This window comes from Dysidea avara, chromosome 4 (assembly GCF_963678975.1).
Source record: "Dysidea avara chromosome 4, odDysAvar1.4, whole genome shotgun sequence".
In the NCBI taxonomy this organism is placed as follows: Eukaryota; Metazoa; Porifera; class Demospongiae; order Dictyoceratida; family Dysideidae; genus Dysidea; species Dysidea avara.
In genome coordinates, this window is record NC_089275.1 from 12,375,738 (window position 1) to 12,393,010 (window position 17,273).

General features: G+C 36.6%; 1 protein-coding gene across 1 annotated transcript; it reads left to right on the top strand.

Annotated features, from left to right (window-relative positions):
• The first annotated feature begins 751 nt into the window (after positions 1–751).
• Positions 752–16,814, top strand: LOC136252996 (uncharacterized). The gene is made up of 15 exons (XM_066045584.1): positions 752–886; positions 1,362–1,428; positions 7,577–7,870; positions 8,566–9,287; positions 10,977–11,081; positions 12,768–12,863; positions 12,923–13,021; positions 13,186–13,287; positions 13,374–13,475; positions 13,537–13,635; positions 14,790–14,888; positions 16,156–16,257; positions 16,310–16,376; positions 16,442–16,507; positions 16,663–16,814. Exons 2-15 carry the CDS (start codon positions 1,383–1,385, stop codon positions 16,668–16,670), a joined length of 2,007 nt encoding a protein of 668 aa, XP_065901656.1. The 5' UTR covers positions 752–886; positions 1,362–1,382; the 3' UTR covers positions 16,671–16,814.
• The last annotated feature ends 459 nt before the right edge of the window (positions 16,815–17,273 follow it).

A 17,273-nucleotide genomic window follows, 5' to 3' on the forward strand; every position in this document is an offset into this window, starting at 1 on the left:
GCGATAGCTACAGTTTCCATGCATTATGGCTTCACCATTGCAGGCCTGAAAAAAGCATGCTATCTACTATATTAGCAGAAATTAAATTTTTTCTCAGTCTACCCTTTACAACAAACAGGAACTCTCTGGGACGCGTGTAGCGCGAATTCCAAGTTTAGTGCTTCAGAGCTGGCGAATATACTTGAGCCACCACTAATTCACTTGATTCACGCGTGCTATTAGCCATGCACTATACCTATACTAGTTGTGCGGCTTCCGTTTAATGCTTGCCCATCCAAAATTTGACAGTCTGAAAAACTCGCATTGTATCGAGGCTCGTGAACATAGCTAGCTATTATCATGGTTACATTCAGGGCCGGCAAATGCCGGACAGGAACTGGTGGTCAACCACACTGAGTAATGATTATCAACAGTTAATCTGATTGCTTACACAACACTATTGAAGCCTTATGAAAACTGTACCGAGATACATTGATTAAGGGTTTATAATAACAGCAACCACTTCCGCTCATTGTAGCTAACCATGCATGCAGTATTTCTAAAATATTTAGGAGGCGCTACTTTTTCCGGGGGTGCCAGCACCCCTATTAAGATCTCTATAGGTGCATTTGACGTGACTGTAGTTAATACCGGTAGTCTCGAGTCGTGGCCAGACCACTTTATCTCCGTCACTGCGCTTACAGATTGGAAATTGTAAGCGCCTATTTTTAAATCGATACTAAGCGCCGTGACAAAAAAAAAACGGTATGGCCACCCACGTGAGACTAATAGTTAAGGACCCCACTCTTTTTTTGGAAGTCAGAATACAGAAGTTGTTTTCTTTGTACAGTGAGAGTTGGTGGAACTGAACGCATCCAAGGCGACTCGCTTAAGCCTGGCGCCCAAGGTAAGCATGTAGCTAAGTCAGTTTGCGCCGATATACTTCGTCCTCAGTTACCGTGACGAGGTTTAGAATGAATATACGTACAACGCAATGACTTTCCTGCGTGGAATAACACATTTAGTGGTTAATTATTGGATCGTTGGCTAGCTACTTCGATTGTTACAAACCGGTCAACTGACACCTCGACTGACACCGCTGTGACTGGGAACTGCTAAACTGACTCGGTGTATAGCTGGCAGTAATCTCTAGTAATGTCTAGGCTAGCTTGTGTGGTACGACTGCAACCACCCGAGCCGGCTGAGTTGCTTTTTTTTTTAGGGAGAGGGGAGAAAGAGAGACAATTGTGACTGCCATGATGACTATGCCGGGGCGTAGCCGCTATTTGAACCACGCCCAATTTGTGATGGTCTTTAATTAGATTATAGCCACTCAGTGTACAGTATTACTAATTATATTGATTTTACACTGCATTGGATAGGTACAGTAGCTGCATATAGCTATGGATGGAAGCTACACAGATAGCGGCACACTGGATAAAGGATCAGGTAATGTCACTGTTGATATAGCTAAGTTGTAAAACTTGTACCTGTTAAGTAATGATTGCAACACATAGTGTATATAAAAATTAATAGTTGCGGAACACTTTAAAGTTACAATGTGTAATTAATGGCATATAAAGTGGCTTACTATTAACTAGGCATGCAATTTAGCTTACGCTGAGGTAGATATTTTTAGAGTGGCAATAGCTAGTTGTAAATAATTAGCTATGTTAGCTATTATACTGTAGGAAGCATCTTGTCTGATGATAAACTAATAGAAAGTTTATGTATCCTTAAAGTCTATTGCTTTCTGATGCAAGTTTAAATTGCTCTCCAAGTGAGGTTCTAGAGGGCTCCACTGGTTCTTGTAAGTATGTCATCTTTATAACACCATGATAAAACAAGACATGGCATACTCTAATAGTACAAGCAATTACTCTAATAGAACAATCACTTGGGTTTTAAATTTGCTTGTAGGATACCCATGAGACATTGTGTTTTGGTATTAGTTTTGTGTATAAGAAGTTTGGCTATCTGCATGAATACTTTGATGCCAAGTTGTTTATACAAAACCAAGGAAACTGTGCAACTTGCGCTTTAAAACAGTAAAAGATATAATACTATTTCAGGGCTCAAAATAGTGTTTGACAATCAGCCAATTTCCAGTCAATATTGTGCAATGACTGGTTAATTTTATTGTTGTCTGGTCAGAATGCTACACTACTGCTGGGGAGCAGCCTTACAAATGCAGCAGTATTTAATTAAGCTGTTTGTTTATGGTTTGTGGCCACAAGCTTTACCTCAAGCCAAAACAGTGATGTTTGAACACCAGCCTACTTGTACTTGTCAGCTATATGAATGTGCAAAATGTATTTAAAACCATGTTATCCAGTGTTACCTTTGACTTGTGGGATGCATAAAGTGCTAATAGACTGTTGTACTGGACTAGAAACAGTGTTACATTAATTTATGTTACTTTGGCATGACTACATCTTTAGTACTGAAAGCTTAATACTGGGTACCAGTACATTTTTGTGTTTTGACAGGACAAAATCTGAGTCGTACTGGCAGTTTGACAGTACACTCAAAAAAATTACCGGGAGCCCTGTATTTGTGACCCGCTGAGCGAAAACCTGACTTATTTACATAATTCTGTTTTGAGATCAATGCCTGGGAAGTACATTGGGTAAAAAACTTGTTCTGCATAAATAATTTTATGTACATTTTAATCACTTCAGTAAACAGTGAAGGAAGACATGAATTGAAATATCTAATATTCCCCTCATCATGGAGAGTACGAATATCATTGTTTTGTTTCTGTAGCAAACATGAGTTTCATGTGTTTATTTACATTGCAGTAAAACCTAACTTTTAATTATTATCAGCTTTAACAGACTTCTTGTTTGATAGCATAGGTATATTTAGGCCAAAAATTATACCTTGATAAATGTCCCAGTTCATGATGAATAAAGTGACACAAGTCCCAACTCTATAGTCCATTGCACTCAAGACTTATATGAGCGCCTGTAATTTTTTCGACATAGGCACTGTACAAATTGATTGTTTTGCTACTCTTGTTGTCTATCGCTATAACTCCAAAAGCTCTTACCAGATAATGTTGAAACTTAATTTTAACTGCCCATTGGTTTTCCCCCTAGACAACAAAAAGTCAGCTTGAGGAAAATGCGGATTTTCGCTCATCGGATCACATTTTGTTCCAAGTCAGTGTTGTTACAGTTCATTACAAAAATTTGTCTGCCATCTAAGAATACAGTAGTTCAAAGCTCTATGTACAAGCTAGTGTTGTTAGTATTATTGCTGTATTGTGATTATGGCACGATAGTGGCCACAGCAAGAAGGCTCAGTTGATTGACTGGTGGTTTAGTTCAGGGGCATAGGAAGCATGAGTGCTTGGGCATGTACAATTATCATGTAGTACAATAGTATTATGAAGATTTGGGCTTTTCTGGGTAAAATTATCAACCCAAAATTAGCCTCACAATACCTTCATGGTATCTTGTCAGTATTGGTGGTGAGATATAATCAAACACAGAATTGTCTTCAGAGTGGCCAAAAATACTTCCAATAAGTTGCTATAGAATTTCAAAAATTTTGCATTTAGCAGATTTTTTACTGACTAACTACCTGTCTGCCTGTCTGATGCCTTCAGACAACTGTAACTCAATAACGGCTAAGGCTACTGGCTTGATGTTTTTACTTCAGGCACATCATGGACTTACCTTTGTCCTCCTTTGTGACCCAGTTCTCTTAGATGATGGCGATTAGCAGTAGCATGATAATATGTCTTACCGGTGTCATTTATCACCTGTATTTTCTGTAGTGACTAGGTTGATTGAAAAGACAATTCTTGTACTGTTCTTCAGAGTGTGGTCTCTATTGGACATGAGCATGGTACTACGGGACTTAGAGACCACGTTTTCAGCCAATAAAAATTCAGTATCGATCTAAAAAATAATAGAATGCAAGTCCATACATTCTTGATGTATTTATCCTTGATCATACGATAGGGCACCCTTAAGTGAAATATCTTCATATGCTACTGATTATATTCAGAGTATGCTGCCAGGCTAGCAATGGCAGGTGTATTTTCACAAAGTGTGATACTCTCTCCATTAAACTGTACATGTTATGGATACATACTTACTGCAATCAGTAGATAGCAATGTTGCAAGGACAAACATGACATACCTATCAGATAATTTCCATGTATTTTAGTAAGCCAAGAGTAAACGATAACTGTCTTCAGTATTTTGTCACTACGTCAAGTACTGTAGTGTGTAAACTACATGGCACATTGGGCAGGGCTACTGATAACCAGTGGTTTACAATCCAGACTTTTTGTAGTACCAGGGCCTAGCTACATAGCATTAACAGTAAATCCATCCCTCTTGGAGGAGACTGAGTGTGGCGCTCAACTGGGCATTGGGTGGCCTGCAGTTCAAATCCTGGGGTAGGAGAGATTTTTTTCCTTTCTTGGCCCTTTTCTGTTTTACCTTATTGTTAGCTAGGTTAAGTATTAATTTTTAAAGTCTCCAGTTCTTGTTATCCAAAGGCTGCAACACATGTTGCTGTCAGACCTTCAGTGCTGGTCACTGTAAAGTACTAATTATACAACCAAGTACTAAGAATAATACAAAATGCGGTTAAAATTACATCATAAATAATAATGAATAAATAATGTTTGAGAAAACTACAAGGCCTAAGGCTTCGCACTCACCGGGAATAGAGTCCATCTTGAACGAAGAGGCAATGATATAATGGGCGGGAGTTCTCGTGGAGGTGATAGAAACCGTACGACTATTCTATTTAACGCCGATCAAAACAACTACCACATGATGCCCACTACAATATAATCTATGGTTAATTGACCAACAGCAATTTAGACGAATGAACTACTGATCATTTGTTTTTGGAATTGTTACCAGCTGGCACACCAAGTCTCAAGTCGTCATGCCAGCTGCCAGTGGATGCGCTCCACTCCTCGCTCCACGCAAAGGAAAGTTATTAAGGTGGCCACGCCCAACACAAAGTTCACCATGCCAGCTGCACAAGACCAGGAAAAGATTAATAGCGGTATGTTTGTTTGTATTATTTTGTACTTACACCTGGCTTGCTAGGGTGTAGTTGGCTTGGCTACCTCTAGTGTTTGTAAATGTATTGTAAAGAGCGTGGTATGTTTTCTTGTATTGTACATTTTGCCTTCTCCTGACTTAGGATAGTTTGGCTGTCTCCCTTTATTGGCTTGCATACAGTTTTGTGTATCACCTGCATTGTATTGTGTATCTCCTACTACTGTGCCATTGCCACACCACTGTAAATGTAATTTCATCTTGTAGTATATCATGTTATCATTTTAGGACATATGGCCCAGCTCATAAAAAAACGTAAGATAACTGTTTCTAGTGAAATACCCTGCTTCTTTTATCATTGACATCTGCTCTTGAAAACTTCAGCAGCCATGCATATCTTAATCCAGTACCCTCATTCATCCTCATTAAACATTATAATTTTAGGACTGTTTAATGGATGTATAAGCTTCATTGCTAGCAGGCATGAATGACTCATGAGATTTAATACCATAGATATGAGAGCATACACTTGCACCTCAACTTGTGAGAATCATGCAGGAGGGACGGTGACAATGCATTATGTGGTCTTCCATGGTCGGGTATTCAATACAACATAATAGTAGCAGGTCCTCATGATTGTAATTACATATATCACTTATGTTTACTGTATGTGCATCTTTTTCATCCACACACACTGTGCTGGTACATCCTCACATCTCCATGGTCGGATAATCACTGATTGTAATTGCGTACTAATACATCCCTTATGTTTATGTGCCATTCAATTCCTCTACAATTGTATTACTGTGAATCTTTTCTACCTGCACACACTGTGTTGGCCATTCACTGTTTGTACATGCCCCATCAGTAGGTTATCCCGTTGGTGATTGTACTTGGTTGTATTTGTCCCGGGCCTAGTAATAATTATACAACAAAGTACTAAAGATAATATAAAATGCGGTTAAAATTACATCATAAATAATAATAATTAATTAATTAATTTTCTCGAAAACTACGAGATCTAGAGACATGAACTAACCGAGGAAAGATTCGCCTGTGAATGAAGGCACAAACATATAATCGTCATACCCATTCGTGCTGATGACTTGACCATAGGTGTAATTCTATATAACGTGCAGTACCACACCCTTGCTTATTTACAGGTTTCGTGAAGGAGAAGATTAGCGATACCCGTGGAGTGCCACTTTACGTGTAAACAAGAAGATTACAAGTAAGTTTTTATGTTTGTAACGTCTCAAGTCTCCATGCCAGCTGCCAGTGGATTCACGTAAATAAACAATACAAGAAAACATTAAAACATATGCCACGTGCACACTCTTTACAATACAGTTACATATAAAATACAAGCAAACAATCTTGTCTTGTGCAGCTGGCATGGCAAACTTCCCTTGTGTTGGTGTCAGGCAATTCAATACGTGCTTAATCTTTTTTTGCCTTCACCTGGCTTAGCTACTAGGCTTTGGCTGGCTTGGCAGTCTTCCTTTATCTAGTTCATCTGGCTTGCATACTCCTACAGTATTGTGTAGCTATCTCCTGCAAGTTGTGTATGCATAATTATAGTGTGTCACCATCACTGTGCCATTGCTACACCACTGATGAACCCTATGTAGCTCTAGTTGATGTTGATATACTGTGCTATGTATTGGCTAATAATATTTATCTGGTGGTGTTGCCTATAATGTATTGCTGCATACAATACTGCAATAATGTATAGTTCTCTCCTGTATGTTTTGTATACATATACTGTGTACGCATCACTGTGCCATTACCACACCAATGATGTACTGGCACTTAGCTACTGGTGGCCTTTAGTTATGATGCCACTATTGTGTTATATCTGTCACTACTGTGACATATTGGGGATCGTGCCTTCACCACCTAATAGCCTCACCAGGGGGGCTGTCACGTTGGTGTATGTACTTGGTTGTATGTGACGCGGTCCTAGTAATAATAATAATAGTATGTAGAAAAGATATACATTAGTGTAAGAAGCATGCTAGCATGCAAACCATGTCAATCTAGGGCTCTGGGGACATAGTTCCAGGGAAAATTTGAAAGTTACATCCTCTAAAGTTGAGCAATTTCTGCAGTTTATCAAATACTATTATTATTTTAATATATCCTTCACTGTTGTATTAGGTTGAGTGCTCTATTTACAGTGGACATATCTTGATGTTGTTTTATCAGTTTCTGAAAAATCTCAGAAACCCCCTGTAACCATAATCACTGATAAAATATCATTAGTTTCTTTGTAACTGCATGGATTATTGCTACACTACGTACTTGTCTGCGACTGCTTTATTAGGGTATTTGAAGGTTCTACACATCACAGTGTTGCATACAAACACCTCTGGTAGGGCACCAGAGTTCTATGGTGAGGATAAGGCCCTACATGGCCCACTCCTAGATGCACCAGCACTTTATAGTAATTAAATACTGATTCACAGCTGATATGCAATTGTATGAATGTAGTAATACTATGTGGATATAGTTTAAATAGTTTCCATAGAACCTTACATAGCCACTACAGTACACTTCTTTAGATCATGACAAACTGCGATTAAATTTAAAAAACTTGAACAATGTGATGAGACAAGAATCTGGAGTAGCTACCAGATGGTATGAGCTTGGAGTGGAGTTACTGGATAGTAACACTGCTGTACTGGATGTGATACAATCTGAGCATCAAAGTGATAATGTTCGTTGTAGTAAAATGCTCAAGACATGGCTTGAGATGAAACCTGATGCCAGTTGGAGTCAACTAGTTACAGCATTGAACAATATTGGATTGAGAACTGCAGCAGATAATGTTAAAATGAGCGAACTATCTAAAAAAGGTAGCCATGAGGTTTATGCCATATGTACAATATTGCTGGATGTTTTTACATTTACGTCACAAGTAAATTGCAAATAAACAACTCAAATAAATTGATAGGATTGCACTTTGCAAGCAGAAGTTTAGTGTGTACATAACTGACTGGAGCTTATTACTTTCATTAATATTATTCTTATACTAGATGTTTTTGCTGTTGGTAAAATTGAATCATAGGGTTTAAGTAGCTATAGTGGGTAGAAAGTAAATATAGCTAAGGAAAGTTTGTGGGATCCTAAAAGTACTGTTTGTTTAATTAACTTGCTTATTAGGGCAGGTGCTATATCAGGAAAATCATCCTGTTACGCACATTCTAAAACTCTTACATTATTATCAAAGGTTTTTATGAAACAAAACATCAAAGTGCTGTCACTAAAAGTACAATTGATCATATCATTTTAGTGTGACTACCCTAATAGAATAAATGATCAAATGTCAGTTGTTTTGTTGTTGAGGAAGTTCATAATATTTGACATGCAGAATATAATTAATCTCTGCATATTAAACATAGCATGACAGTAATACAACAAAGCAAGTATGTTTGTGTAAAGCACAATCACTGCGTACATTAGAATATTAGCATGGGTCATTATTGTAGGGCTAAGCCTTACGTTTACATACATATAGCACATGTAGCTACATATTTACTGATTTCCACAGGCTCTGTAAATAGGCAATTGACTAATCTCACTATAACCAATTGCAACACACCTGAGAAGGCCAGTACAGAATTTGGTCTTCTTCTTATTGAAATTTTGAATGTGCTAAAGCAAAATGAAAGTGATAATCTTGAAAAATTGCAAATAATATCATCTACCCTAACGGTAAAAGACTCGTCTGGGGTTAGGATATTCAGCGATAGTGAACTTGAAGATATACAATCCTGTACAAGTATCAAAACACTTCTAATCAATAAACTACGTCACTGCTACAGATGGGATGACTACTCCATGTTGACTGTATTTATGTCATCATTAAATGCGGGGAAGTGTTTGAAGTTACTACATTTGTTTGAAATTAAAATCTATAGTCAAATTAAACTCCAACAGATATGTGAACAACTTCCACAAGAAAGCAGCACAGTGCCAGAAGACTATAAAAAAATGATTGCCATTGTTGATAAAACATTCTCATCCATCACAAAGGAGGAGTATGATGAGTTGAAATACTTCATTGCAGATCATTGTGGAGTAGAGCCTTGTGTTATATCTCCATTTCTTAAAGCTCGCCCATTTTTTTCAGTTGCAATAGAATGGTGCATTCCTGTTAATGCAGTTTCATGCATGATAGAAACAGCCAGAGCCAACACTCACAAGTTTTGTAAGGAAACATTCAAGTATTTAAATATCTCATCAACGGTGATATTTGATTACAGAAAAAATGTAAGATATTACAATTGTTGTATGTGCAACATGTTGCATTCCTTAATATTACTGTATTGAGTAGTGTACACTGTTACTTACCTCTGTTTCCCTCTTCCCTTGGGAAGGCATAATTGTCTAGGTCGCATAGTATCAAAAATTGTTTTTGTTCTATGTGATATTCATTTTGTACTTGGTGGATAATTGATTGGCTTTATGTACACTTTACACACATGATACTATGAAACGAAACAAAGCAACTCTGAAACTACTGTACCAAAGGCTACAACAAATTGTTGCCAGTTATATAATATGAATAGTAAACAGCATACATACATATTATCCAGTTCATTTCTTTATCAAATCTAGATCTGTTGGACAATCTTCATGCATTACATATAAGTGCACCTGCATGTGCAGCCTGTTAATATAAAATTATAGTCTATTGATAAATATGTATATGTTCAGTTAAGGCTCCAAAGTAGTGCAGGACATCTTAACCCATGCAGTGGTTGGTCTCATGTGCTAGTGGTTATAAATGAAGTAGGGTTCCAGTGATAAGAAGTTGTAAAACAAGAGCTATGATACTAGTAGTTTTACAACTTAACTATATGTATGTAGGAAATCCCTACATTGACATATTACCACCATCTGTTCAATGCCAAAGTATACGTAGGGATTTTCCCATGTATAGCTATCTTGTATAAACTACCATCATTCACATATCATGTTTGCTGGAAACCTACTTTATTTTTAAATTAATAATACTAGAATTACAGCATAACTATATTCCAAATTTCTAGGTTTGACATTCAAACTCATGATTCACAACCCGATCCTTATGTGTTTAACCTATCATCTTAAAAATGCACCCAGATGACTAAATTTCAGGCTGGTATTCACAAATCAAGTTGTGGGTTGCCAAGTGCAAATAATTGGGAAGGCTACAAGACTGCTTTTTGTAGATATTGTGCACATATACGTTATAAATGTGTGGCTGTGACTGGTATCTCAAACTCCTGAGTGAGCTACACAATAGATAGTTTGCGATGTCTAGTAATATAACTATAACCTACGATTTTGTACTGTACAATAACACCGCAGCTGATTACAGCCAGAACATGCTGCCAACCCCTTAAAGATCAGAGAGCATGTAGCGGTCCAAGTATGAAGGTGTATATTTCAGTGGTGACCATGTAGGGGTGTGGTCGGACTCCTCTAGGGAAAGTGTCGATGCGAAAAATTAATGCCTTGCTATGATTTCCTTAAATGAAGATAAAACAACCACGTAATTGAAGATAAAAGGAAAGGCAAAGTGCAGAAGGAAGACTCTCATCAGAACCAGAAAAGGCACATACCACTAGTGATTTTGTTATGGCATGAAATGGTGGTCGTGTGCTGCTTTGTTTGGCTTCTATTCTTGTGACTATGGTCAGGCAGGCAGACAAACAAACAAACCAAAAGTTGAGTTTTGGTGATTTTTTAGCAATTTTCAATATCCAGCTGTCTTTGAGTGTTTGCTATGCACCAACTAAAGGCTATGCAATTTTTGCCACGTATCATATTTCCATGATGGTTTTTAATGGCAGCATTTTAGGTGGTGCCTGGAACCCTGCTAAACACTACTACTGTTGTTTGATATTAACCTGTGATGCCATAAATGTTAATACCATAAATGTCTTCACAATGTCTTCTCATGTACTGATGCAGAAGTCAGACTGTGATCAACTACTACAAGCAATTTGGTCATGGGATGTTGCTACTGTGGAGACACTAATAAACACCAGATACATTGATGTGAACACTGTTAATGAGGTTAGTGGCTACTGTAGATATATATTATGGAGTGGCTCAAGAGTTTTCTATTCATGCAAAGTATATACATATCCCACAACATAAATGCAAGTTTCTGTCACATGACATCCAGACTCTTTTATTAGAGATGGTCACCCTGGGAAGAAATATTTATTGACAGCTGGAAATTTCAAATCATAGCTTTTGGCCTTGCTAAGCTATAATGGATTGAAATAATTATTTAAATTGGCATATCTCACAATCTATTGGTATGTGTACATTGACGGTTTTCCCATATTAGGTCACACGTGAATGATATAAAGCCACAAGCATGTATTACTTACCAGTTCTTACCTAGATAACCATCCCACACACATGCAATCCTTGAAAAGCTTACAGACAGGAATAATGAACTGCTGTGATCAAATCATCTCACGTGATTCCCACAGATTTCTTCAAGTGTGACCAAACTTTTGAAAATCTTTGATTTACGCACACACCATTGAACTTGACTTTTCACCATGAATTGATAGCCACACACCGCACATTCATACCACAGCCATATGCCACTGAGTTTCTTGGGCTGCTTTTCACGAGTGGATCTGTGTCAGTCACTGGAAACACTCTGACACTTTGGACTGCCACTGACCAGCTGGAACGCACAGCTAGAGGCATGGACACCCTTGGACAGATTAAAAACTCAGGAAGTGTAGTGAAGGCACTTTACTTCAAAGGAATTTACCACCCACTAACTTGCCACCCACTGAATAGTTTTATTACATGCACAACTTCCATTTCCAATCAATCCAATTTATTATATTTGTGATCTTACGTAACTCATGGTTATATATGCTGTTCCTTTGGAACTGATTGTATTTCACCAGACCCTTACTTTTAGCAAAGGTGCTACTAGGAGTGCACATGAATTATGGCTAGTTTCAGGTTATATGTATGTACCCTTAGCACTGAGTTTTATTAACACAGACCATTTAAGACACGTACCTGCTATATACACTTGCTTGATAGAAATATATGTGGTTCCACTGGTTTAATATTTTGCCATCTCAACAAGCACTAAATAACAACGAATTCATCCCTATGTCATCCTTCACTTCTGTCTTTAGTGGGATAGGTTCAACTGTTATTTGTGTAGGATGATCATGCACCTATTAAGTTAATTAACAACGACAATATACATTTTAATGAATCGTGCAATGATTAATTTGAATTTGAAATTTATCTCTTAAGCTATATAGCACCAGACTAATCAGTAAACATGAAGTTTGACCACTCAAAAACAGGTTGATGGAAACATTAACCTGTAATACATCTCTCAAATGTGTTTAACAACTGTAGATTGCCCACTCTAAGTTTTTGCTCTCTATCAGAATGGTGAGGATTAGGAAGATACTCTGTTCACAAATTAAATTTCAAAATGTTGTATGTGAACAAGCATGGACCTAAAGAACTTAATAGGTGGAGACTTTAAGAAATTCAAAAATTGTGGACAAATTTTCAACTTACTGTGTGGTATGCAAGCACTCTTGGAATTGGTAAAAAAAATATGAGCAGCTTATCATGATAAATATTACCGACTTCTTTCATTTTGAGCAAGATAAAAACTGAGGTTTTAAGGCTTTGGAATAAACCTTTTTGCAAATTAATGTACTTTATCTTACCATTACTATATACTGTACGTACATATAGGATGGGTCAACTCCTTTACATGCTGCTGCATGTACTGGAAATTGTCAAATGATAGAAACGTTGATCAAGTTAGGAGCAAACATGAATCCTGCAACGGTAAGGAAATACAGCATTTATGCAGCAACTTCAGTGTATTTTCTTGACATTATAAATAGTCTGGATGGACTCCACTACATGAAGCTGTGCACAAAAACAGAGTTCAAGCAGTGGAATTACTGATCAAATTTGAAGCAAACATTAATGCTGTTACTAAAGTAAGGAACATTATGTACAAAACAAAACGTACAAAATAAAACATTGTACATACAGTTCACAGGGGTGCAGTCTCAGTGTGTGTATATTAAGCATGAGCTGTAGCTGACAAAAAGTGCATGAAACAGATAGGATACAGACAGCATAATACATTTTCTCGCTATAGGATGGATGGACTCCTTTACATGATGCTGCACATGAAGGCCATCCTCAGGCTGTTGAGGCACTGATCAAGTCAGAAAATATTGATATCAATGCTGCCATTTATGTGAGGCAACATGCAGCAGCAGTATTGATATATTCAGTTCTGCTGTTCATTTAAGATAACATGTCAATGAGTATTGTTGAAAATAGAATGGATGGACTCCTCTACATGCTGCTTCAAACTGGAATCACATTGAGGTCGTAAAACTTTTGATCAAGTCAGGAGCAAATGTTAATATAGCTCAGCATGAAGTAAATTTATTATTTAGTACTTTGGTACTAATTTATGTTGTGTGGCTGTTTGTCACTGTAGGATGGGTGGACTCCTCTTCATTGCGCTTCGCGATATGGAAACGTTGAGATAGCAAAGATGTTGATCACTGCTGGATCTAATATCAATTCAATCAGCAAAGTGAGCAAATTAATGCAGCTATTATCACTGTTCATGTGACTGGATTTTCAAGTCTGATTCAGGTCACAAATAAATCATGTAGCTACTTAAACCAGTTAAAATTTGTTACACTGCCAAACACTATACAGTGGAACCCCAATTAACCGAACACTCGATTATCTGAACGTCAAATTGACTGCTCAATTAGAACATTTTGTCAACAAGTCTTTGTTAGATTAGTTGAGCAAAGCATATATATAAATGTACAGCTATTCGATTTTACATACTATGAACACCCTTTCTCCCAATTAGTTCAGATATTCAAGATTCCACTTCTGGAGATGCTGACTTCAGGTCTTGTAATCATCTACCCTTACATTAAAATGGAGCCAGCACTGGCTTTTAATTGCGGTTTTATTTCCATTTTTGATTCTGAATCCTTACCACATTTTATTTTGAAAATGTATTATTGACTTAGAATAATGTTTAAGCCTATTCAGCCGTTATCATAATTTCTTGAACTCTGAACATGTATCAGACATATTACTTATTCACCATGTGACGTTGCAGAATAGTTATTGGAAAGTTATGACTGATAAACTTTGTTAAATAAAATACCAGTTACCATTATACCAGTTATCCAAGTTCTAATTTAATTTAAACTTCACAAAATAATCACTTTCTTAGATTCTTTCAGAACAGTAGAGCAGCTACTGTGCAGACTTTAATACAATGATTACAATGTGTTAATTGAAAATGTATAATTATGGGATATATGTAAGATGTAGTAAGTAACAAAGCATTATACAGCCGATCAACTTTGGTTAAATCTTAGTGGCATCCATGACTTTGCTGTGTCTGCAAATTGTTCAGTAGAGTACAGTACTGTAATTTGCTCTTTTTTTCATTATAAAATAATTTTCATATGCGAAACTCGTACGAAAAGTTCTTACATGAAATTTTTACATAAAATCGAACTACTCTAATAGAGCAGTCATCTGAAAATATTTTTACACAAAAAAGTTTATCATGAAAATGTTTTGCATGAAAATAAGCGAATTACAATTTTGATTGTGTTAATTACATTGCAGATAGGATGGGTACAATATTACCTTAATTATCACTTAATACAAAACATTAAAGGGTGATTATATTCATAATGAGATTTCTTATAGGGTGGTGATCTTCCTTTACACCTTGCGTCAAGTAATGGTCACACTGAAGTAGTCAAAATTTTAGTCAAGGCTGGAGCTGAGATTGGCATTTCCAACAAAGTGAGTTTCCAACAATATGCATAGTGCCAATAACATTAACACATAAGTCGCCTTGACAACGCAATGCTTTTGTTCTAATATTATTGGAGAGAAATCATCTGACATAACCAGCAGTTACTTGTGCTATCTAATTGAAATGATATCAGATCTGTATTTCACCAGACCTTTAATTTTGTGAATGAGTAGGCAGCACCAGACTAATAGCTCCTTAGGACTACCAGATTCAAATAATAGCCACACCATTTATTCAAGGGTGGCGTTTACGCTCTGACTTTAAGGACACAGTATGGTCACTATTCAAATGCAACAACTATTAAAGGTGTGGTGTTTAACCAAGGAAATATTGGCATAAACTGAAAACAGTACTATAGATGTCAGGCATGCATTAAATGGCTAGCACAGAATTTTAGTGCTAAAGATGATATGGGATCTGCAAATCCTTACTTTTTGTGAATGGGCAGGCGGCGCTAGGCTACTGAGTTATCTGCTTGTCCTTGGGTTAGAAAGGTGAAGTAGACTATCCTGCAGTGTTATTCAGTACTGTTTACAGAGGGGAAAGAACACTAGTCATTCTAAATTGTGTATCTGGAGGTAGTGACATTGTACCATTTTTAATATTTGTATTTTTTGAATATTTCACATTCCAGATTTTCAAAGGAACTTTTATTAAAAGAATACCAGGTCTGATTCAATATCTTATTATCTTATTGTATTATCACTTTATGGCTTAAAACGCTTGACAATGTAAGACATTTTTGTAGAGAGTTTCCCAATAGGAAAAATGGCTGCTACAAAGTTTACCTGACTGGTCATACATACTCCACAGAAATTTCTGAAAGTAAAATTTTAGTCCTTTGAGATAAACAATTTAGATTGAAAGTTACCAATACAAAATGAAAATACCATAATTCAAAGAATTTTATCATAGCTATCAAGAAAATAAAGTTATGTGAGAATCTTTATATTCCAAGCAGTGTAAATAGTACAGTATGTTACAGGATATCAGAATTGGCTTTTTGTAGCTGAGAAGTTAGCTCAGGCCCTATATGAAAATAAATGTATACTGTATGGTATATGTACGTATGTATGTATGTATGTATGTATGTATGTATGTATGTATGTATGTATGTATGTATGTATGTATGTATGTATGTATGTATGTATGTATGTATGTATGTATGTATGTATGTATGTATGTATGTACGTACATATTCTCATGTCAGTATATAGCAAATTGTTTATCTCATGTTACATACAAATTACTCAGAAAAACAGACTGCCAATACAAGAGGCACTGAACTGTAAGCAACATCATGTTGTGCGTTATTTTGTGAGGGAAGCAGAAATGGATCTTACAGTACTAGACCAGGTTTAATATAATAATGAACTCAGATTGTATTACAACTGTACATATAATGTAGGTAACAAGACACAAAATCAGAATATTGATGAAAGGAAGATCTCATGGCCATTTAGCTTATGAATATGGTATGAATTATTAATAGTGTGTGCAGCTAGACTCTAATAGTTATGTTGAGTAATCTATATTCTAGACTCTGATCAGCACTCCGATGCCAACTCTAGTGCAAGTTCAGGCCATGAGTCAAGTGATACAGAAGGTGAAAATAGTCATAGTAATATCGTCATCACACACACACACACGCACGCACGCACGCACGCACACACACACACACACACACAGAGTACACTGCACATACATCAGTTTTCTTATTCCTTCATTGCATTTCATAAATCGATTATTGTATTTTTGCAGAAGAATAATTCTTCATATGCTGCTACAAAGCAAGAAAACAACTTATTTTGTGATGGGAGCAACATTATTATGCTATAATTATAACTTTATGCATTCAGTAGAAATTATTTTGTTTGCATAATATGCTGGTAATTCCTGGTATAGTATCATTAGTCACTGCTAGTATGTTCTACGTATGTAATTATTATTTCTAAATGCACGTAGCCCTTTGAACCAATAATACACGCACTTCACCTGATAGGTATAAATTGTGATAAAACGTTGTAGCAGGGTAAAAGCTTAGCCTGGCCCTGCATACATTTTCATTTTTTTATTCTGGCCTAAATGACAGTTCTATCCTCCCCGCATCGCTATGCCTAGAAGAACACCTGTCTTGTGACAACTGGCAAACCCCTTCTTTTTTTTGGAGATTGTCATACAACAGGCTAGACCCAGGTCTAGGTCATCTCTCGTTGTTGAGCCAATATGTGACCAAATATTGGAAAATCACCCTTATAATTACGAGTTTTTGAAATTAGCATGGTGCTGTTAATAGCAGAAAACACTTCAAATATTTACTAAAATTTTTCTTGCAATTCAAGTATATAGTATCTATGGTTTATTCTACTCTT

Coding starts and splice junctions, on each gene's coding strand:
- LOC136252996 (XM_066045584.1), top strand. CDS start 1,383: ATGGATGGAAGCTACACAGATAGCGGCACACTGGATAAAGGATCAG. Junction 13,288..13,373: donor ATATCAATGCTGCCATTTAT/GTGAGGCAACAT, acceptor TGTTGAAAATAG/AATGGATGGACTCCTCTACA. Junction 16,258..16,309: donor ATCTTACAGTACTAGACCAG/GTTTAATATAAT, acceptor CATATAATGTAG/GTAACAAGACACAAAATCAG.